The following is a 20,533-nucleotide window of genomic DNA, read 5'->3' on the forward strand; positions in this document are numbered from 1 at the left end:
GGACTTTTCTTCATAATGGCTGTCAAGCTAACGACAATGCTTAAAATTATCAAAGAACTAACAGACTGCAGTTTGCATGGAAGAAACTTAAGCTGGGGGAACAACATAGGTTGGCCACATAAAGGCAGCTTTTTAGACAGTGTGACGTGTAAGATTGTGCGTACCCAAACTCTTATAACCTATCAAGAGTCAAATATGGTGACGATGTTTTAGAGTCAAGTCATCTAAAAGGCTTAGCCTACGTACTGCAATCACGGTTTCTGTTGTCTTTCAGAGCAGGACATCTGTGCGTCTGACGCAAAGTAGGCTATAAGAAGTTCACAGTGAAGAATAGACATGTGTGTTTTCAAATGGCTGAAGAAGGATAAATAAATGTTTCAAAATGTGAACAGTAAATGTTCTCTCCTAAATTCTGCATATGTTGTGGAAAGACCTGTGCAAAGATGCTAAAAACAACTTAATTAATTAAGCCGAAACAGTTCAGCACGGAAGAGCAGAACAAACATATTATAAAGTCACTGTGGAATATTATTACTGTCATTAAAAAGTATCTCAACTAACAAAAGTATTAATTATTAATTAATGTGACAGAACATCCTTACATTTAAGAAATGGGGAATAGGCAAGAAAAGTAAGTCTGAGATCAGAAAGTTTATGTTATGAATCTCTGAACAGGCTTTCGTCACCCTGACTTCAGAAACAACCAAGTGACAGAGTTTCATGTTTACATGGATGCAGTGGCCTGTGTTGCATGCAGACATGTAGCATCAAAGCTGCTAAAGGAAACTCACAAAGATAACAGATGTAGGCTGTAAGTTTCGTTCTCCTTTTTGTTTGACTTATTTACATATTTTGTGCATTAATCTGTTAAAACATCATCTAACCATACAGAATACACTGAATTATAACGCAGGACTCAGAAACAATCAGCCTACCGAAACTCCAAAAGATTAATTTGCAGCAGAGTTAATAAGCATCCTGAGAGGAAATAAAGACATCTTACTCTACTTCTATAACTATCTTTACACCATTTACTTATATGAATAATCATTACATGAAACTTAAATAATATACATTATTATGCACAACAAGGTTCTGGGTTTGAACTTCTGTGTGGACTTTGCCTGCGTGGGTTTTCTCCAGATGCTCCGGTTTCCTCCCACAGCCGAAAGACATGCAGGGTTAGGTTTATTGGCGACCATTTAGTAGGTGTAAAAGTGAGCGTTAATGGTTGTCTGACCTGTCAGCTGGGATCGGCTCCAGCACCCCGCAACCCTTCAAAGTAGGCTAAAAGCGCGTGCAGCTAATGGATGGATGTACTAGGTCTGGTCTGATGTTCATTAGAGAGAATTTTTTTTTCTAGGCTAGTTCATTCCCATGTGGCATTTGTGCATGCCTTTTACATTAGATAAACCAAGTAAAAGAGTCAGCTAGATTTAATTGTTTTATACAGTCTATGGATTTAACCAGCATCATTATTTTGTATGGGCCATCAATTTATCACACGATGCCTTCAAGTTGTCAGAAATATCGCAGTTATGTGTTGGCGAAGAGATACAAATTATATATAGTTAACTGGGAAGTTGTTTTTTGACAATTTTATTAAAATGAACAGTGTTTATAATCGTAATTTAGACCGTAGTGTGGATCCGTTAGGCTGTTATATCACAGTTTGGTAGTAAATTAAGGTCCACTCACTTTTCAACAATTACATACAGCAACGCTGCCTCGGTTTGTGTCTGCACCATTTCTGATTCTAAAACCGATTGACAACACCAAAACGCATACTCAAGTTCATGCTCATGTGACTGAGAACAATTGCGGCGGATATTATTATATTGGGAAGATGGAAGTTCGAGCTTACGAAGCGCACCTGAACGCAGCAGCAGTGTTTCCGCTGCTCCCCTGTCACGTGACAGAGGTGATGGTTACTTTGCGGCTGGTGATGTGACAAGGCAAACCGAACCCGCTGCTCCTAGCACTGGTTAGCAGGTTTGTTGACTTTCGCAATCCTTCTTTCCTCCGTAAAATCACAGCAGTGACACGAAAATGGACAATAGCGGGAAAGAAAAGGAAGCAATGGCTTTAGTGGCTGAGGCTGAAAAGAAAATGAAGTCATCGCAGTCGTTTTTCGGAGCGCTGTTTGGGTGAGTATGTCAGTTAGCTACTGTTTAGCTAGTTTTGTCAAACTACGGGCCAAATAAGCGGAAGGTAGCTAGCTGACCAGTAACTACCATATCTTAAGGCAGGACAAAAACTAATTCTTAATTTAATCTTAATAATTTGTCACTGCTACAATGGGCTGCTTTGCCTCCAACGTTAAGTTTTGTGGTCAATGTTGCAGTTTAGCACTGCTGATCACATATCTGAGAATAATTAAGTCTAAAATACAGCTGTGTGCTGCAGTAAACGAGGCTTAATTACACAATTTTAACTTTATTATGTCAGGTGCTGATATGGTTGTAATCAAAGATGAGTCGTGTAACATTTCAAGTGATTCACACTTAGTGTAAGGCTACTGCATTATTAGCTGCAGTGTTATTGCTATAGCGCCACCTACTGTGGAAAATGTGCAAGGTCACTCGGTCGTTACGTGCAAATCACATGTCCATCACATTTGTTTACAATAGCGGAGTGGAATGGATTTGCGAGTTGCATCACATTTAGCAAGATAGTAAGCAAAATAATCCCTCATCCACCAACACAGCTGAGCGTGGATATAACAATGCAAAAACCAGCTTAAATTATTGAAGCAGGTTTCTGTTTAACTCAGAAACATACATGCATGCCAGTGGCTACAAGTTGTTTATGGTAAAGCTTGACGATGCAAGTGTTCATATAATTGAGTCTCTGGATAATATGATTGAAATCATTATCATGGTATTACTAATACTATTTCCAATATCAATATATTTAGCACAATATGGCCAATGAATGTAACATCATACACACACACACATATATACAGTAATCAAATTGATATTCATTGTAATGAACTGTGTTTCACTATAATGCATTACATCAGACACAACTCTTCACACATGTAAAACAATAACTTGCACGCTAAACTGTTATAGCGCTTGATATTTGTCAATATTACCTAGCAACAGTCCGTATCAGTCTTCTTAAACTAAACACATGTGCTGTCACACAGGGGTTCCTCCAAGATGGAAGAGGCCTGTGACATGTATGTGAGGGCAGCCAACATGTACAAAATGGCCAAAAATTGGTGTGGTAAGAATAATTAATACAGGTTGAATAAACAAGTGTAATGATTGCCTTTTTACTTGTTTAGGTCCTTTTTTAAAGACTTTCAATTCACTAACATGCAACATTTTCCTTTCAGCTGCAGGAAATGCTTTTACCCAAGCTGCTCGCCTTCACCTCCAGATGCAGAGCAAACACGATGCAGCGACTAACTACATAGATGCTGGAAACGCCTTCAAAAAAGCAGATCCACAGGGTAATCATTACTCATCACCACCCTCGGAACATATGACTGCTGAAGTAGGCTTGGGTGGTATCTGTTTTTTCAGACCTTCATACCTTCCTGACATTTCACCGGGGTAGACGGTATATGACTGTATTTGTGTTTTTAAAAAAACAAAAACAAAAAATAAACACAGTAAAAGCTGAGCTGCTGGTCATCGAAGTCATTGTAGCATGTATGACATTGTGTAGCCTACAATGCTGTGTCTTATATGCAGTTAGCAGTCTTTAGACAAGTCTTGCAGGGTTTAAATACTTATGGCCCATAGAATAATAAATAGATAAGCGCCCTTCTTCCACAGATTGTTGCTGGAGGACCCGTTGACACAATCTGGGAGAATCATCGCCCTGCAGAGCCGGAGTGTTTCTATTTTAACTGACTCAGCTTTTCTAGCCTTTATGGCACTGGTTTAGCAGCCCAGAAAACTCACAGACCAGTTGCATGTGTTGTAAATCATCTCACGTGATGCTACTCTGCCACTCGAATCTGTACATTCAGATAAGCATTGCGACTCGACTCGGGAGACGAGATGAGAGACAGTCGGAGAGATGAGCGAGTCACAGAAAAGTAATTTCACATGGGGAGAAGAGAAAAGTAGACGGCGGAAAGAGAGCTTTTAATCCATAATGGACAGACTCTTACATGGTCATTCTTTAATTATTAAAAGCAGCAAAGTGAAGTGCTGCTAATCTTACGAGATAAAGCAGAGTTTGCTTTTGAGCAAACATACACGCTCACATCTGAGAGAGCCAATATGATCGATCCACCAGAAAGAGGAGTGTCTGTATTTTTGACGGTATTGAAAATCATACCTTCAGGAGTTCTAAATCCCTGGTATACCATAATACCTTGATACCGCCCAAGCCTTTGCTGTAGCTTATTTGTTTGTTTTAATGTAATTTACAAGCTGCTGTTCCAGTTCCAGTGGACCCTGTACATAAAGCCAGTGTCATCTAATGTCATTAAGATCTTCCAGTGGAACAGTTTTAACATCATTATTCACGGCTCTTCCCACTGTGCATTTAGCAAACGGGAATGTGGTCAAATGAATTCTTTGCTCCAGTGGCCACCATCTTGTTAAATGGACTCTCGCCTTGAAGCTTGCACAACTAGTTGCTTCCAATATTGTTGATCTTGAAAAGTTTATTCTTACTTGGTTCTGTTATTGATGTGAATTCACTGAGTAATTGCAGTGACGTGGTCTTAGAACAAATCATGTGTTTAAATATTATTGTTTTTCTCAACAGAGGCCATAAACTGCCTAAACCGAGCTATTGAGATATACACTGATATGGTGAGTCTATGAACAGGGAACTCTTCTTAGTTTCTTTAAATTATTACATTTGAAAAAGCCTTTTTATGTTTAGCATCTGTTTGATTATGTGACATGTAACTCCCCCTGTTGATCTCTTCTCTCGTGTTTTTTTGGTTTTAGGGGCGCTTCACCATTGCAGCCAAGCATCACATCACCATTGCTGAAATATATGAGACAGAGCTGGTGGACATCGACAAGGTCATCTGTGTTTCATGTTTATTATGTATTAATTCCAGGGCAGACTCTTGCATGGAAACGCTCTATTTACGCCTTGTGTCCAATTTCCATTCCAGGCCATTGCTCATTATGAACAGGCAGCAGATTATTACAAAGGTGAAGAATCCACCAGGTGACTATTTTAAATGAGATATTTTCTCGTTTGCTTTTAGGATGGGATGTTTTATAGGCTTGTCTTTCTATTTTTTTTCTTTTTGTTTGTTTCTAATTAATGCAAGTTCTTTTCATTTTACATTTTTACATTTTCTTTGTTTTATGATTGCGCAGTTTTTTTCTTGGTGGTCTTTGACCCTTGATTTCTGTGAATACGTGTGGACTGAGAAGCTTCTTGATTTTACTTTACAGTTCAGCAAACAAGTGCCTTTTGAAAGTAGCGACCTATGCAGCTCAGCTGGAGCAGTACCCAAAAGCGATTGAGATCTATGAACAGGTGAGATAATGCCTACCAGCCTTTATCTCAACATGTTTTCAGGGGCTGCAGTAACAAAACAAACATGAATTATTCTTTTTGATTTTAGGTTGGAACCCATGCAATGGACAGTACGCTCCTGAAATACAGTGCCAAGGATCACTTCTTCAAGGCAGCGCTCTGTCATTTCTGTGTAGACATGCTGAATGCAAAAGTAAGCCATAACACAGAACTTGTGTCCATGTACAGAAAGTGTCCTAATAGTGTCCTAATATTCATCCTCTTGTCACCCAGCTTGCTGTGCAGAAGTACGAAGAAATGTTTCCGGCCTTTTCAGACTCTCGAGAATGCAAGCTGATGAAGGTACTTTGGTGTTGTTTTGGCTCTAAAATCCTTAAAGAGAAACATCGAATAATCCTGTAGATGTAGAGAGGCGAGGCTGATGGAGAGCTGTTTATCTCAACAGACTGCTGAGATAAACCTTACAACTGGCCGACTGTTGCTTTCTGTTTCCTTCTGCTCTCTGTTGTTGTTGTTTTCAATAAAAACTGTTGACACAGGGTTGACCTTGCTAACATCTACATGCTAGTAATCAAAAAAACAAAACAAAAGTTGGATTGTAATTCATGCTTCATGCAAAATGTTCCTCAACAACATTTCACCTCCCCCAGCATCATATAACAAAAGCACAGTTAAGGCCTGTCCCCAACAAGTCTGACTGGAGTAAGAAAGCCATGCTGGTGTTTAAAGACCGCAGAAGTAGTAATCTATTTTGTAATGCTTTCAAGCATGCAGACAGTGTATAATAGCCTATTGTTTTTTTAACCCAGAGGGTGTATTTTTGCCTATGGGAAGCCTTTCTGATGTATAGCATTATTGAAAAAAATATTTTTTTATCCAACCAGAAACTTCTAGATGCCTATGAAGAACAGAATGTGGAAGCCTATACCGACTCGGTGAGTGGTTATTCTTTCAGCAGAATAAAGGCGTAGCCAAGGTTCTTACTCAGAGCTGTTTCTGCAGCAGTAAGTTTAAAAATCCATATATAGTGGTCTTCTTTATAACTAATTTGAATCCGAATGTGTCAGTTTGGACTTTCTTGTTCCTGAAAGATTAATATCCATTTCTTGACGCAAACTGTTCAAGTCAATAAGCGTGTGTGTGTGTGTGTGTATGTTTAAACAGAATGTGTCCAAATGCCACTAAGTACAGGACTGGACCAGTACACCACATGACCTGACCTTTAATCTTGGTAATATTTTCTGCTCATTTGTCAGGTGAAGGAATACGACACCATTTCACGGTTGGACCAGTGGCTCACCACTATGCTTCTCCGCATCAAGAAAACCATACAGGACGATGAGAGTGACCTTCGCTGACTTCCCTCCGTGCTCATCCTCAAGCCCTCAACAACAGACTTGCGTTCTTCTTTTTGCCTTGAGCTTCTCACTTCCACTCTAGCAGCGATCTTAATGTTTTGACCATTAGCCCTTATATTCCTTCACAAATGGAATGTGTTTCTTTCCTACCCTCTGCAATATTTTCTTCTTGCCTTTTTAATCTGCTCATCTCAATGCTCCAAAAATGGTCTTTATAGGTATGAACACTATTTTCCTGAGTGCCCACTGCACACAGTATGTTAGTTGTATATTGTTTTGATACAGGTATTGGCCTAACATTCGTTAAAATATTCGTAATGGGCTGCAATACCAAATACTCATACCAGCATACTTATATGATAAAGGTTTTATGTGATTTTTCTTGTAATAAAATGGATGAGATGCCAATTTACTAACATTTCGATTTACAAAATATATTTTCCAGAATTTAAATAAGCTTAACTGACCAAAAAGTCGATATAGATTAAAGCACACACACTGGTTTTTGGTACTTTGGAGTGCTCCAGTATACTGTAGGTCATATCAGGGCACCTCTCACTAAACAGCACTTCATCTCAGCTGCAGAGCTCCTCTCCAAGCAGAGAGGCCAAGAGTTTCTGAGGTTATTCCACGGCAAATACCCCCTCTGCCTTAAACTGGGAAGTTCTCAGGATGTGAACAGCTAGATTTGATGAAAAAAAAAATTGTCATGCTTTTAGAAAAGTTAGCAATTCTTTTGCTAATTGATTTTTTTTTAAGTGCTTTTATTTGCAAAAGAAGGTCATCATCTTTGTGAACATTTGCATGGTTTGGTATGGATGAGAAAACTAGAGCAGCCGTTTTCCACTGTATAGGAGTTATTTCTCAAGTGTTTTTTGTGATTGTCTGATTTGTATTCTTTTTCTGTCATAACTAACCAGGCTGAAAAAAAAAAGGCCTGCACGAGATGCAATACATGGAAGAAAAAGGAGCTTTACTGATCTGAACACTGTGCTCATGTACCATCCCAATGACGTTGTCAAAAGACAATTGGTCTTAAATAATATAATAATATTATAAATAATTTGTTCGTCAGTGATGTTTCCTGTCAAATGTTTGAATAAACCTGTCGCAGACGCACAGAATGCTGGGCGTGGCCCCCACCTGCCTTATCTGTGTGAAGTGATCGCTTGACACCTCATGTAAAGACCTACACCTGCATGTAGTCCTGTCGCCACCTCATTTCCATTTAAGGAAAAAATCAGGGCAAAGTAAATGATGCGGTTTTGTACGCCTGTTTACCTGTCAGTAGGATTTGAAAGCTTCTGGATACTATTTTATTCTGCCGCTTCATACGTCTGCTTCCGCCTTTGCTCGGTGTGTTCTGTAAGTATTTTACGAAACTTGTGATGTTAAATTTCCAGTTTAAAGGTCTCACCTGCCGCACAGGTGTCTTTGTAACACGGTGTGCTTGTTTGTAAAGTCTAGGCAGGTTTATTGAAGTTTAATCGAGTTGTAGCTTAAACTTAAATGTCGTAGGTATTTAAAGGACCTATAACGTGGCAAAGATGCAATACAAAGTATCCGTATGCATTTCAGGTTTCCATCTTGTACTTAAATTCATATACCTTAGGTGTGTCCTTAATTTATTGTGATGCTGTTTAATCAGTGCGGCCCCTCAGGACTCTTCTCCTTGTTATTTGTACAAAGCCGCTGGTGTGCTCCTAATTAAACACTGGAGAGATTTGTGTGTTACACTGCATCCCAATAGAGTAAGCTGCAGGCTATGTTTTTTTTCAAGTTCAAAGCGCCAAGACTTTCTTTTTTAAAATGAAGCAACATATTTACATTTGAACTATAACAGCATATCAGTACTGAAAGCAGATCACGTGAGATCAAGTGCTGGGGCTTTTCTTGTATTTATGCTCTACCAGCCCACTTAATGTTGCAAACAATGCGACCTTGAAATAATGAGATCAATTTGTTGGTTATAGTGCATGTTACTTGATAACATGTCACTGTCGACTCAGCATTTAAAAATGTGCTGAATGTCAAAGGGTGAGAATATAAAAGCAACCATAACCAAATTTACTTCAAGATGTAAATCTATGTGCATTATTTCAAACTGAAAAATATGTTATTTATTTGGTCAACAGGTCAATAAAATATGCTGCCATTATGTCAGCTCTTTAAGTGGGGTTTGATGAAATGAAAGGAACATCCAGCAGTATAACTAATAATACATTTTTATTGAGGTTCAAGGCTGCAAAGTTTGTGATGTGTGATGATGTTTACATTAAGGTGTCCCTGTATTTTTTTCTGTTGGCAGGCACATCCAGAGTGTCACCTGCTGGCAGAGTCTGTGTTACCTGAAGAGGATAACACACCAGCTACCAGGACTATCTCACCTGAAAGATGATAATTTTCTAAGAACAACAAACGACACAGCTTGGTTTACTTACCTCGAGCCAATGAAACGTATTCAAACATTCAGCGCTATGGTTCTCGTTGTCACTTTATTTCTGATCTTCTTCTACTCGTCCCTACACCTAGAGACGACCCATAGTCACAGGGCTGAACGAGAGGACCTCCTGAAGCATCCCAACCTCCAGGTCCATGACCCTGATATGAAAACACAATCCTCCAAGCAGGACAACTTCACCACCCCTCACCCTGATGTCCACAGTGTGTCTGTTTCTGACGGTTTCAGACAGAGCATCCCACAAAACGGAGCATACTGGAACCGTCTGCTGTACTCGGCCCTCAGGAATCTGGACATTGGAGTAAATCCTCTCAGACATGACTCTGATTTATCTCCCTGCAGGGAGATAAATCAAGAGCTTCTGCAAACCAATGTGCACGACATCACCTCCTACCCTGTCTTATTCCACAACTTTTTGCAGGGCATGAACTGCAAGTCCGCTCCAGTCCTGATCAATCAACCCAACAAGTGCATCTTCTCTGAAGGGGAGGGAGACAACCAGACCTTCCTGCTTTTTGCCATCAAGTCAACTCCTGGAAACTTTGAGCAGAGACAGGCGGTGCGGGAGACCTGGGGGCGAGAGGGGGTGTATCAGAGTAGATCAAGAGTGCGTACAGTGTTTCTCCTGGGTACCTCCTCGCTGGACGACCCTGACCTCGGCCCACTACTGTCATTTGAAGCAAACCACTTTGGGGACCTCCTGCAGTGGGACTTCCGTGAATCCTTCTTGAACCTGACGCTCAAAATGAACATGTTCCTCCAGTGGAAACTGAAAAACTGTCCTCATGTCTCCTTTGTCTTTAGTGGGGATGATGATGTATTTGTCAACACCCCAGCATTACTCAGCTACCTGCAGTCTCTGGAGCCTTCGAAGGTCTCTCAGTTGTATGTTGGACACATAATAAACACAGCAAGTCCCCTCAGGGACCCTAAAAGCAAATACTACATTCCGCTGAGCTTCTATGACGGCCCATACCCTGCTTATGCTGGTGGAGGTGGTTTTCTTATCTCTGGAGCGTTGCTGCAACCCCTATATTCAGTTTCACATGTCATTCCTTTCTTCCCCATCGACGACGTCTACACTGGGATGTGCTGTAACGCTCTAGGAGTTTCTCCTGAGGCACACACAGGCTTTCAGACCTTTGACGTCAAGGAGGAGGATCGCGAGAATCTGTGTGTACATAAAGATCTTATTCTGATTCACCAGCGCTCCCCAAGGCAGATGAAGAGGCTGTGGAAGGGAATTCACAACCCCTTACTGACTTGTTGAACAGGACTGGTGAGCAAAAGATGCAGCAACAGAATCGCAAATTCTGACTGCAGGGACATATACAAGCCTTCCATCATTGTCCCCTTCACTGTCCCATTTCAAGATTATGCAGCAGATGGAATTGTAATTGTTGGTATTGTACTGTCCACTGTTGACGACATGCATGGAATCAAACTTGTAGCATGAATTAAATTGTGCAGTAAAGCAATGTTAAGTTTTACCAGTACTGGATGTCATCATAGACATTCTTAACCATGGACCATTTGAACACTTTTTTTGATGTCATTAATTAACCCAATTTCCATTTTCCTATTGAATTTAAATAAAGAATTCAACCAAGACAACTGAAAGTTTCATATTTTATTTTCCACAAAACACCAAACGTAACATGAGCTAGAAGGGTGTACAGTTCTGGGATTGAGATTAGTGTGTAACAGCATACAAACCCATCTAAAATTTGGGTGTGTATACTTAAACCATTAAAATAGGAAAGTTTTTTAACACGAGTTAAATCAGTCACCTCAATGATACACAAGGAAACCTGTTAAATACCATAATCACTGAAGAGGACCGTTACTTGAGAGAGAACATACAAAACGGGTAAACTTCCACCATTTATTGCTTGATTTGTATGTTACTTTAGTATGCATAATGCAGTCAAACTGCACCAGCTGGTTTTGCTGCACTTTGAAAAAAACAAAACAAAGAACACTGGAATTACTGTTAAACTATTGTTAAGTGTGACTAAACACACCATTAACTTAAGGCACCAACCCAGAGGCATGAAGTACAGCATTGGAGAAAGCACAATCTTCTCCTCTCCCTCTGTTGTGCAGAAAGAAATGTCATATCAAAACTAGATACAGTAAAAGGTGTGCAACAGTTTATCCCAGTTTCACTCCACCACCCACATTTAGTCATCAAATCACAACTCGTTCCATCCTGTTAGTGCAGTTACTTATCATACTGGTCAAGTGGGTAGTGCTCTTTGTACATCTGCACGTGCCTCCACAGGGATTCCCTCTGCTGGTTCAGATTGGGCGTCATCTCCTGGTACACATCAGTGAACAGAAGTTCGGGATTGGGCTTTAGGCGTTTCTCGGCCTTCTCGAATGCCTCCATTACCACCTTGCGGGATTGCTTCCGCCAGCTCCTCTCGTCTTCCTCGCTCCACCAGTCACGGGCCGTCATGTAATGTCTCAGCCTGGAAATGGGATGGTCCTGCTTGTCCCAGTAGTTGACCTCGTCCACCGAACGGTAAGCTGAGCTGTCATCGCTGGTGCTGTGGTGGCCAATTCTGAAGAATGAGCAGAATTATTTTTCTTCAATGGGTTTTCTATACAACAACTGAAGGGTGCGTAGATTTTCTAGAAGTTCTCATAAAATGTTCGCCGTCAAAAATGTTTGTTAGAATTGCAACCCATTTAAATCATGTCACCCCATCCACTCCTTTATTTCAGAAACATCAACTCCTTATAGTCTAAAATATTAATGCTTCCAAAATATGTACTTTTAATATACAAGATACAATTTAGAGGGAAATCTAATAGTTGCATGTATTATTTTAGAATAATTCACAGATCCACTCTTACTTAAACAGTCATCTAATCTTAATCTTCCCAACATCTCACTGGCTGAGGTCAATTTTGACAACATGTACAGGTCCTAACTTATGGAACGCCAATTTTCTTCCATCAAGTCCTACAGGACGTTTTTTAAAAACATTTTAACCTATGTTTTTCTTAACACAGCTTTAATATTGTGAATGTTGTTTTATATTATTTAGTAGAGGTAATGAATCAGCCCTTTTGGGCTTTTTTCCTCTCCCTGCAATTTCCTTTCCATTGTTATTTTTATCTTTTGATCTTCACTTCTGCATCACTACAGGCAGGATTGACAATTCAGCACAGCAAGCTACTGCTGTAATGACCACAGACAAAAAACAAAACCTGTATCACTACCACATCAGATACACATTGTATTTGTCTAGGTCTTTACTTCCTGGTTATTAGTTTCTTTCTCTGGTCTTGTTTCTTGTTATTATTATTATTACTTCTTGTATTTTGTTGTTGTGACTGTTTTTCTGGTTTTCTGACCATGTGGGGTTGGATGTGACATTGATGCGAGGATTTGAATGCTTTCCTTTGTTCTCGTGGTTTGAAAAATAAAAACGGTTTAGTTAAAAAGAACAACATTCTTTTTTACTTCCTTATTAGTCATCGGTTTGTTTGAGTTGCCAGTACACAAAGCACTCTTTTAATGTTTGTGACTTCCCCTACAGCAATGCTAGTTCCCATAATATGTAATGCTGAAAGCAACTGTAGATGCAACATGGTTGTTGCTGTCTTGTTCTTGTGGCAGTTTACCAACAACGAATGAATGCTGCACCTAAAAACCTAAGCCACCTTCTCTAGCTGTACTTCTGTTTACTGCAGTAAAGTACACAGGTCTGCCCAAACAGTGATCATCTAATTCCCCATATTTACAAGCACATACTGTAGCTTTATGCCATAGTAATTGGTGCCAAACATTTCTGACTGTTTCAGTGAACTGCTTAATAGCATACTCATTTCTAATGGTCATTAGACCTCTAGGCTGAAGTCACAGTTGGTTAAATTCAGTTGACACTCTTAATCACCAACTGCTGGTTCCACCTAAAAACTAAGATCACCATTCGACAGAATATTTGTTAATTATGGGAGTTAAAACATACTGATAATTAAATGATGGTCATTCTGTGTTTACTGACATGATCTCTACTTTAAAAAGGATAAAAAGCCAACCTCAATAATTCACATTTTTATAATATTGTACATCTAAGTTTTTTAATATGTGAATTCTGTATTCACATTATACAAGAGGTTTGTCAGTTTGACCCAATTATGTTGCAAAAATGACACATTTATAATAACCACAATCTCATAATGATAAAGGATGATGAGCTGTCAGTGTAAATGTTACTTCATGTGTCACAAATCACTCAACATCAACCTACCTGTAGGTCATTGCCTCAATGAGGAATGGCTGGTTCTCAGCCACGGCCCTGCGTCGTGCCTCCTTTGTAGCATTGTACACAGCAAACACATCATTACCATCGACACGAATGGACAGCATGCCATAACCCGGACCACGAGCAGCTGTTCAATCAGAGAAAGAATGAAACGTGTGTTCATAAGAGTTGCTGAGGATATCAAATCAGATACTGCAGATAGCCAAGGCTTCTTACCAATGCCATCTCCCCTGTACTGCTCGTTGGTGGGGGTAGAGATGGCGTAGCCGTTGTTACGGCAGAAGAATATTAGTGGGCACTCGAGGGTGGCAGAGAAGTTGAAGCCGGCGTGTGCGTCCCCTTCGCTGGCTGCTCCCTCTCCGAAATAACAGATTACAGCACGGTTCATGTTCTCTCTCTTGAAAGCATATGCAGCTCCAGCCGCTGAAAGACACACATCAGGCATGAATATATATTTACAGGTGTATGTATGTATAGTATGTATTTACAGACTGGTGAGGTTAACACACAGGTAGAGATGGGCGGATGATTCCAAAGCTTGTTTCACTCCTGTGAAGCGCACTGTTTCAATACATCGTGTATAAACAGTTTTTAAAGTTTAAACATTTATTTTTATATCTAGGCTTTTTGGACAATGTATTTATCAATCATTTTACTGTAAACATATTGTATAATAACATCTACATTTAATGCAGCATAACAAAAGTATTACAGATTTAATAACATGCAGGCTTCTTGGACTTTTATTGCACACATGAGACTTAAACTATCAAAACCAGAGGTGCCGCAGTGCTTCAGCTCCAGTCTTGAAGGGCTGTATGTTTTACAAGCCACCAGATGTCATTGTTCTGGAGGTGTTTGAAGCCCTAAGTCGAATCTTGGCATAAATGGAAAGAAAGCCTAAAAGCTTCATCTGCCCATCACTACACACAGGTATACAGCTCACCCTGGGGAATCTGAGTGGCCAGAGGAGAGGAGATGGTGACAAAGTTCAGGTCTCTGGAGCCATAGTGGACAGGCATCTGCCGACCCTTGCCAAGGTCATCGGCGTTGGCGTAGCACTGAGCCATAAACAAATCCAGAGGAAAACCACGGTACATCAGCACTCCTGCAGGGCCCCATAGAAATTATAACACTGTTACTCAAAAGGCAAGAAAACTGGGCAATTGATGGTCATTATACTCAATGGGCATGCAGGAGGTATATGAGGGGTGACCCAAAAGGCTGGAGGGTAGGCATTAGTGAGGAGGTTTTATGGACAGTGAAAAAGCAGTTAGGTAGACATATGGACGGGGAGACAGTATTTAAGAGGGTGTACAGTGGCAGGAGGGCATACAAGGGGTGAGACAGGGTTTGGGAGGGTTAAGATTGTTAGCTTAGCGCTATATTTTCCTTTCCTTGGGCCTATTTTCTCTCAGAAACAATACAACAACAACACAAATAGTGCTGCGTGGTTAATTAATGGTGAAACATGGATTTCTGAATGGTTGAGTATTTGAAACTAATTTCTAAAATCTGTTTGCTACTGAAAGCATCACTTAACGGAGTACACTGCTGGTATAATGGATTGTAATACAGTCAAATGAAATGTGATCTACAAATAAAGACTGATTTTTCTGAATTACTGATGCAGTTTGACATTGGTGTGTTGCAAACATGCCATGTGATTCACTGACTGAATGTTATCTGCATCAAAGATCAGTCACGATTATTGTGCACAAAGGTGAACTGGCACAACTGTTTAACTGAAACTGCCCAACAGGTTTGGTAGCAGAGCGTTGGTGTTTGACATATTATCACTACTGACAGTCATCATCTTACAATGTGTGTTTCAGAGTGCTATCTGATGAAAAAAAAAGAAGAGTTTTGTCAATTATCATGACAACTACTACAACAATGAGATGTAAAAATAAAAGTTAAGGTAAGTTAATCAATATCAAAACTTATCATAGAAAAGGTTTCAGTCGTAGTCATCTGGACACTGTTTTCAGAATCAAGACGTTTCGGCTCCCATCCGGAAGTCATTCTCAATTGTGAAAAAATTGGACGGGAACTGGAAATTTAAGCTACTCTGAGTTACATAAGCCCTGCCCTCAGGAGGGAATCTGCCTGAGTATCTGTTAATAGCTAGTTTCACCTGAAACTGACCTAATAGTTTCAAGATGGCCCAGTAATCAGTAATCAGGCCTATTGTTTTCTGGCTGCATCTACTTCATCACTGTTAAGTGCCTGATTAGCATGTGATTGGCGTGACCAAGGTGATAATACACTCTGATAGACTTTGGGCAGATTAAATCTCAGACCACCATTTCTGTTCAAAGAGGGGTTCTCTTTCTTCACAAAAATGGCTTCCTTGACGCCCCGTTCAAACCAACTCTTCTCTCTACTAAGAATCTTCACCTCGCTGTCTTCAAATGTGCGGTTTGTAGCTTTTAAATGCAAATGCACGGCGCTCTGTAATCCTGAGTTAGCGTGTCGTCTGTGCTGATAAAGTCTTTTGTGAAGTGGCTGTTTGGTTTCGCCTATGTACCGTTCTTTGCAGTTTTCCTCACTTCACTGAATGGAGTAGACAACATTGCTCTGTTTCTGTGTGGGTAACCTGTCCTTAGGGTGAACGAGTTTCTGTCTTAAAGTGTTGCCTGGTTTAAAGAAGACAGGAACATCGTGCTGTCTAAAGATCCTTTGTAGTTTTTCAGACAGTCCAGATACATAAGGAATGGAGACACCGCTCCTTCTTGGTTCAGTTACACTTTTGTCCTGTTTTTTGGCTCTTTTAACTTTGTTGATAGCCCAAGTAGGATAACCACAGGCTGAGAGTGCATTCTGGACATGCCTTTCCTCTTTCTTCTTACCCTCTGAGCCTGTGGGCCCTTCTTTGGCTCTGTGTTGTAATGTCCGGATTACACCCAGCTTGTGCTGTAGTGGATGGTGTGAGTCAAAGAGCAAGTATTGATCCGTATGTGTTGGTTTCCTGTACACTTCTATCTGGAGCTTTCCGGCCTCTCCTCTGAGAGTAGAACAATCAAGAAAGGCCAAGCGGTTCTCTTTGGCGTCATCACGCGTGAACTTGATGTTGGGGTCCACCGTATTAATATGCTCTGAGAACGCTTCCAAGTCTTGTTTCTTGATTTTCACAAAGGTGTCATCCACGTAACGGTACCAATGACTTGGTGGTGTGCCCGGGAACGAGGATAATGCCTTCTTCTCAAACTGTTCCATGTACAGGTTGGCCACAATGGGAGAGACCGGAGAGCCCATAGCACAGCCGTGAATCTGTCTGTAGAAGTGTCCCCGGAATTGGAAGTAGGTTGTGTTGAGACAGATGTCTAATAGTTTACATATGTGTTCAGGTGTAAGCTTGGTCCTTTGCTGCAAGGTGGAGTCCTCCTGCAGTCTTCTCATCACCGCTGTCACTGCTTCTGAGGTTGGGATGCAAGTGAACAAGGACACAACATCATAAGAAACCATAACGTCATCTGGGTCCAACTGGAGATGTTTCACTTTGTCCACAAATTTCTGTGTGTTTTCCACATGATGTACTGTGTTCCCACCAACGGAGCCAAGATTGTAGTCAAATGTTTGGCTATGTTGTATGTGATGGAATCTGTGCTGCAAACGATGGGTCTGAGGGAACATTCTCTTTGTGAATTTTGGGAAGGCCATAGATGCAGGGAATGGCTTCCCAGGGTATAGTCTGTAGTACAGAGGCCTGTCTATCACCTCCTCCTTCTCAAGCTTCTGTAGACAGTCTATAACCTTCTTCTTGTAGCCATTGGTTGGATCTCTTTTAAGTTTTTGATATGTGGTTGTGTCTTCAAGAAGGTTGTTGACTTTGGTTTCATAATCGGCTGTGTTCAGAATCACAGTGCAGCGACCCTTGTCTGCTGGTAGAATGTTTATGCTGTGATCCTTCTGCAGTGCTGAGAGTGCCCTCCTCTCTTCAGATGTAATGTTGGAAGGAGGTGGTTTGGCACTCTTTAATGTTGCAGTGACACGTAGCCTCAGGTCTGCAGCCTCTGCTTCAGTCATGTTGTTCTTCCTAATGGCTGTTTCTGTGGCTGTGATGTAGTCCACTGTAGGGATGTGGTTGGATGTAACTGAAAAGTTGAGCCCTTTGGAGAGCACATCTTTTTCTGCCTGTGTCCAATTTTTTCACAATTGAGAATGACTTCCGGATGGGAGCCGAAACGTCTTGATTCTGAAAACAGTGTCCAGATGACTACGACTGAAACCTTTTCTACGATAGAACACTCCTGGACGAATGAGGGACTACACCGTCTTAATATCAAAACTTAAAAAAGTAACCCTATATCTAAAAGGGAACTATGTCAGGAAAGACAATATAAAACCACACACTGTCTGATCCTCACCAGCTTCTCTGTATTGACCGAAGACCAGGTCGTTTGGGTCAAGAGCAGCAGCACTACCAATATGTGTCCCCTCCTCACCATAGTTGGTCATGTAGAAGGAGATCCGACCCTGTAACGGAAACAAATGAACAATTGTTTACAACATTCTTCAGCTGTTCCGTGGTTAAACCAGGAAATGCAGGCGGAAAAACTTACCTGTCGCTGAGACTCGTAAAGAATGCGGTCCATTGTGTTCAGCAGAGTCATCTTCTGATAAAAGTTCAAAACTGTCTCTTTGGAGAGCTGAGCGGGAAAGAAACGCACCAAACAACCAACAAATTAACGTTGGCCCAACAAAGTGTGTCAGGAGTGGAGGTCATAGTGGCACTTTTAATAACCAGGGGTGTAGGCAGGCTGACTGTACCTGAGGGTCTTGAGAGGGGTTGATGATATTGCCCTGCCTGTCCATGACCCGGTACACTGGGATCCCAGAGATGACATTGGGCTGGATGAACTCAAGCTGATCCACAAACTCAGCTGACGCTCCAGGAAACTGTGGCTTTTCCAGTGATGAATCAAAGGGCTGCTGCCGCTGCACAGCCTGAGAGATTGAATACAAGCATTATTTATTAATAACATCACTGTGGCTGTGGTAAAGGAATGCCCTCTCTAAAATAGACACCACAAAGGGGGACTCATCTTTCTCTTAATAATGACATAAACTCACCAGCTGCTCTGTTAAGACTGAATGGAAAACTTGATGTCTGCATGATGTCATGTTACGAAAGGTGATCTTACTGGAATATGGCCACATTTCCTGTTCTAAAAAACTTGTTGCGTGTAAATCACAGACATGTTTAAGCATTTAAGGATACTGTCCTAATTCCATACTAATACTGTGTTTAAGAATATACAGTACCATGTATTAATATTAATAATAATGATAATAAGCCATAATAATAATAATAATTTTGGCAGTTAGAATATACTAAATGAATGTATTGTTCTGCACTAACAGGAAATTACCCAACGTGTGGTCTAGTTATTGTCAATATGACTTCAGAAAAGTACTGCTAACTTTGAAAACCACGTATCAATTTGTTCATTTTTTGGTTGTCTGATGCTGTCCCTGAAGATGTCACATTTGCCATTTTTCTACCTCCATTAGGATGCTTTGCAACACACTCAAGGACTGAGCAATTGTAGTATTAATGTTGGCATTTGTATTGTTATACAGTATAGACGTGGTACACAGGTTTGATTTTAATATTTAGATGTATTTGATTTGTTAAAATGGATTTATTGACAAACAAGATTACAGCTGCAGATGCAGCTGAATCACACTGTGACACTACAGTTATGACTCAACATACGAAAGTATGGATAGTAAAGTGAAACATATAATATTTTTAAACGATTTGCCATAAATAACTACACAACGAAAAGATCAATTTTAGTGACACACATCTGGCATAGAGACACCAGATTGACAGTACACCCAGGGACACGAATAACACCAGAAAATGCATTTTTATTTCATGGGAGCCGATAATAACAACTTTAATGTTACTTTCTCTGTACATCACATTGGTCTTAGTAAAATATATTTCTACTTCAAGTTGAACTTGAAGACGCAAGTTTTCTCCTCACGCCCCTTTGTTCGACCAATGGGAGTGCAGCTAGCTCAAACTTTAGCCGGCTAGCTAGCTACCTAAGCTTCAGAGTCACAACAACAAACACAAGGTGCAGAAGTGCCAGTCAAGCTGCTGACTTGAAGTTTTAAACATTTATATTCAAACATGTGGCACCTTCAGTTTGACTTCATAAGGACGCGTTTGAGAATCGATATATAGTCAAGGGTGCGTTAGTTTCTGCAAGGTTGTGAGCTAAGCCAGCTAGCTCACAAGCCATCGCGATAACTGAAGCAACGCGTTCTTGTGAATCCTTGATGGATCCCCAATTCCAACCACCTATATCCTAACCTAAACAATTATCGGCTTTATACCCACACTTTACCATCTCGTGGTTGATAATTTCACTTCGCGAGTTTAGATTTTATGCCTAAATTAACGTGAACCTTTCGGTTTGCCAGGCCCAAATCAGACCACTTTCCCAGCAACCTTGTGGGATCCGTTCGCTGAAGCGACCTTCCATGTTATTTAGCTAACTAGCAGAGCAATACAGCAATGTTGCACATTTGAACTTACGCTGACTCTGAAGGCTCTGTGTTGGAGCAGCCTCGATGCCTTCAGACCTGCCGTCTGACGAACAGCATGGAAACATGCTCCATACATTTTGCTCATACTCCTCACGGCCGCCATCTGTACAGTCCACCGTCGTTAGATTTAACCGGAGCCCCGCTAGCTTGTCAGCTATATGTTACAGTAAATATGTTAGAAATGTGCGACAGGACCAGCTAACAACAAGCGTTTGATTGCGTTTCAGTCTGCTACACTGTTATTCCCATCCACAAGCACGCTTGCAAGGTACACAGCAGTCGAGACGGCAACAACAATCACGACATCCGGCCAAACCTTCAAATTAAAACTCAAAGTGACTAAAAAAACGTTAGGCGAGGTGCAATCTGTATTTAGCGAGGAAACCTATTTTATG

General features: G+C 40.7%; 3 protein-coding genes across 4 annotated transcripts; 2 read left to right on the forward strand and 1 right to left on the reverse strand.

Annotated features, from left to right (window-relative positions):
- The first annotated feature begins 1,897 nt into the window (after nt 1–1,897).
- Nucleotides 1,898–7,954, forward strand: napab (N-ethylmaleimide-sensitive factor attachment protein, alpha b). The gene is made up of 11 exons (XM_044202744.1): nt 1,898–2,147; nt 3,155–3,234; nt 3,347–3,463; nt 4,738–4,784; nt 4,926–5,003; nt 5,099–5,154; nt 5,388–5,472; nt 5,561–5,665; nt 5,746–5,814; nt 6,357–6,407; nt 6,729–7,954. Exons 1-11 carry the CDS (start codon nt 2,050–2,052, stop codon nt 6,828–6,830), a joined length of 888 nt encoding a protein of 295 aa, XP_044058679.1. The 5' UTR covers nt 1,898–2,049; the 3' UTR covers nt 6,831–7,954.
- Nucleotides 7,955–8,011: 57 nt separating this feature from the next.
- b3gnt2l (UDP-GlcNAc:betaGal beta-1,3-N-acetylglucosaminyltransferase 2, like) lies at nt 8,012–10,905 on the forward strand. Its single transcript, XM_044202743.1, has 2 exons — nt 8,012–8,195; nt 9,139–10,905. Exon 2 carries the CDS (start codon nt 9,281–9,283, stop codon nt 10,559–10,561), a length of 1,281 nt encoding a protein of 426 aa, XP_044058678.1. The 5' UTR covers nt 8,012–8,195; nt 9,139–9,280; the 3' UTR covers nt 10,562–10,905.
- A 1-nt stretch (nt 10,906) lies between these two features.
- Nucleotides 10,907–20,447, reverse strand: bckdha (branched chain keto acid dehydrogenase E1 subunit alpha). Of its 2 annotated transcripts, XM_044202740.1 has the most exons (9): nt 20,128–20,447; nt 18,345–18,521; nt 18,137–18,223; nt 17,942–18,050; nt 14,518–14,679; nt 13,788–13,994; nt 13,557–13,698; nt 11,529–11,858; nt 10,907–11,386 (listed from the first exon to the last, which is right to left on the reverse strand). In XM_044202740.1, exons 1-9 carry the CDS (start codon nt 20,239–20,241, stop codon nt 11,323–11,325), a joined length of 1,392 nt encoding a protein of 463 aa, XP_044058675.1. In that variant the 5' UTR covers nt 20,242–20,447; the 3' UTR covers nt 10,907–11,322. The 2 variants fall into 2 exon arrangements, with proteins under 2 accessions (XP_044058675.1, XP_044058677.1); XM_044202742.1 differs by having other exon boundaries at nt 10,907–11,858; nt 20,128–20,445.
- Between the last annotated feature and the right edge of the window lie 86 nt (nt 20,448–20,533).

The sequence above is a fragment of the Siniperca chuatsi genome, linkage group LG7 (assembly GCF_020085105.1).
Source record: "Siniperca chuatsi isolate FFG_IHB_CAS linkage group LG7, ASM2008510v1, whole genome shotgun sequence".
Lineage (NCBI taxonomy): Eukaryota > Metazoa > Chordata > Actinopteri > Centrarchiformes > Sinipercidae > Siniperca > Siniperca chuatsi.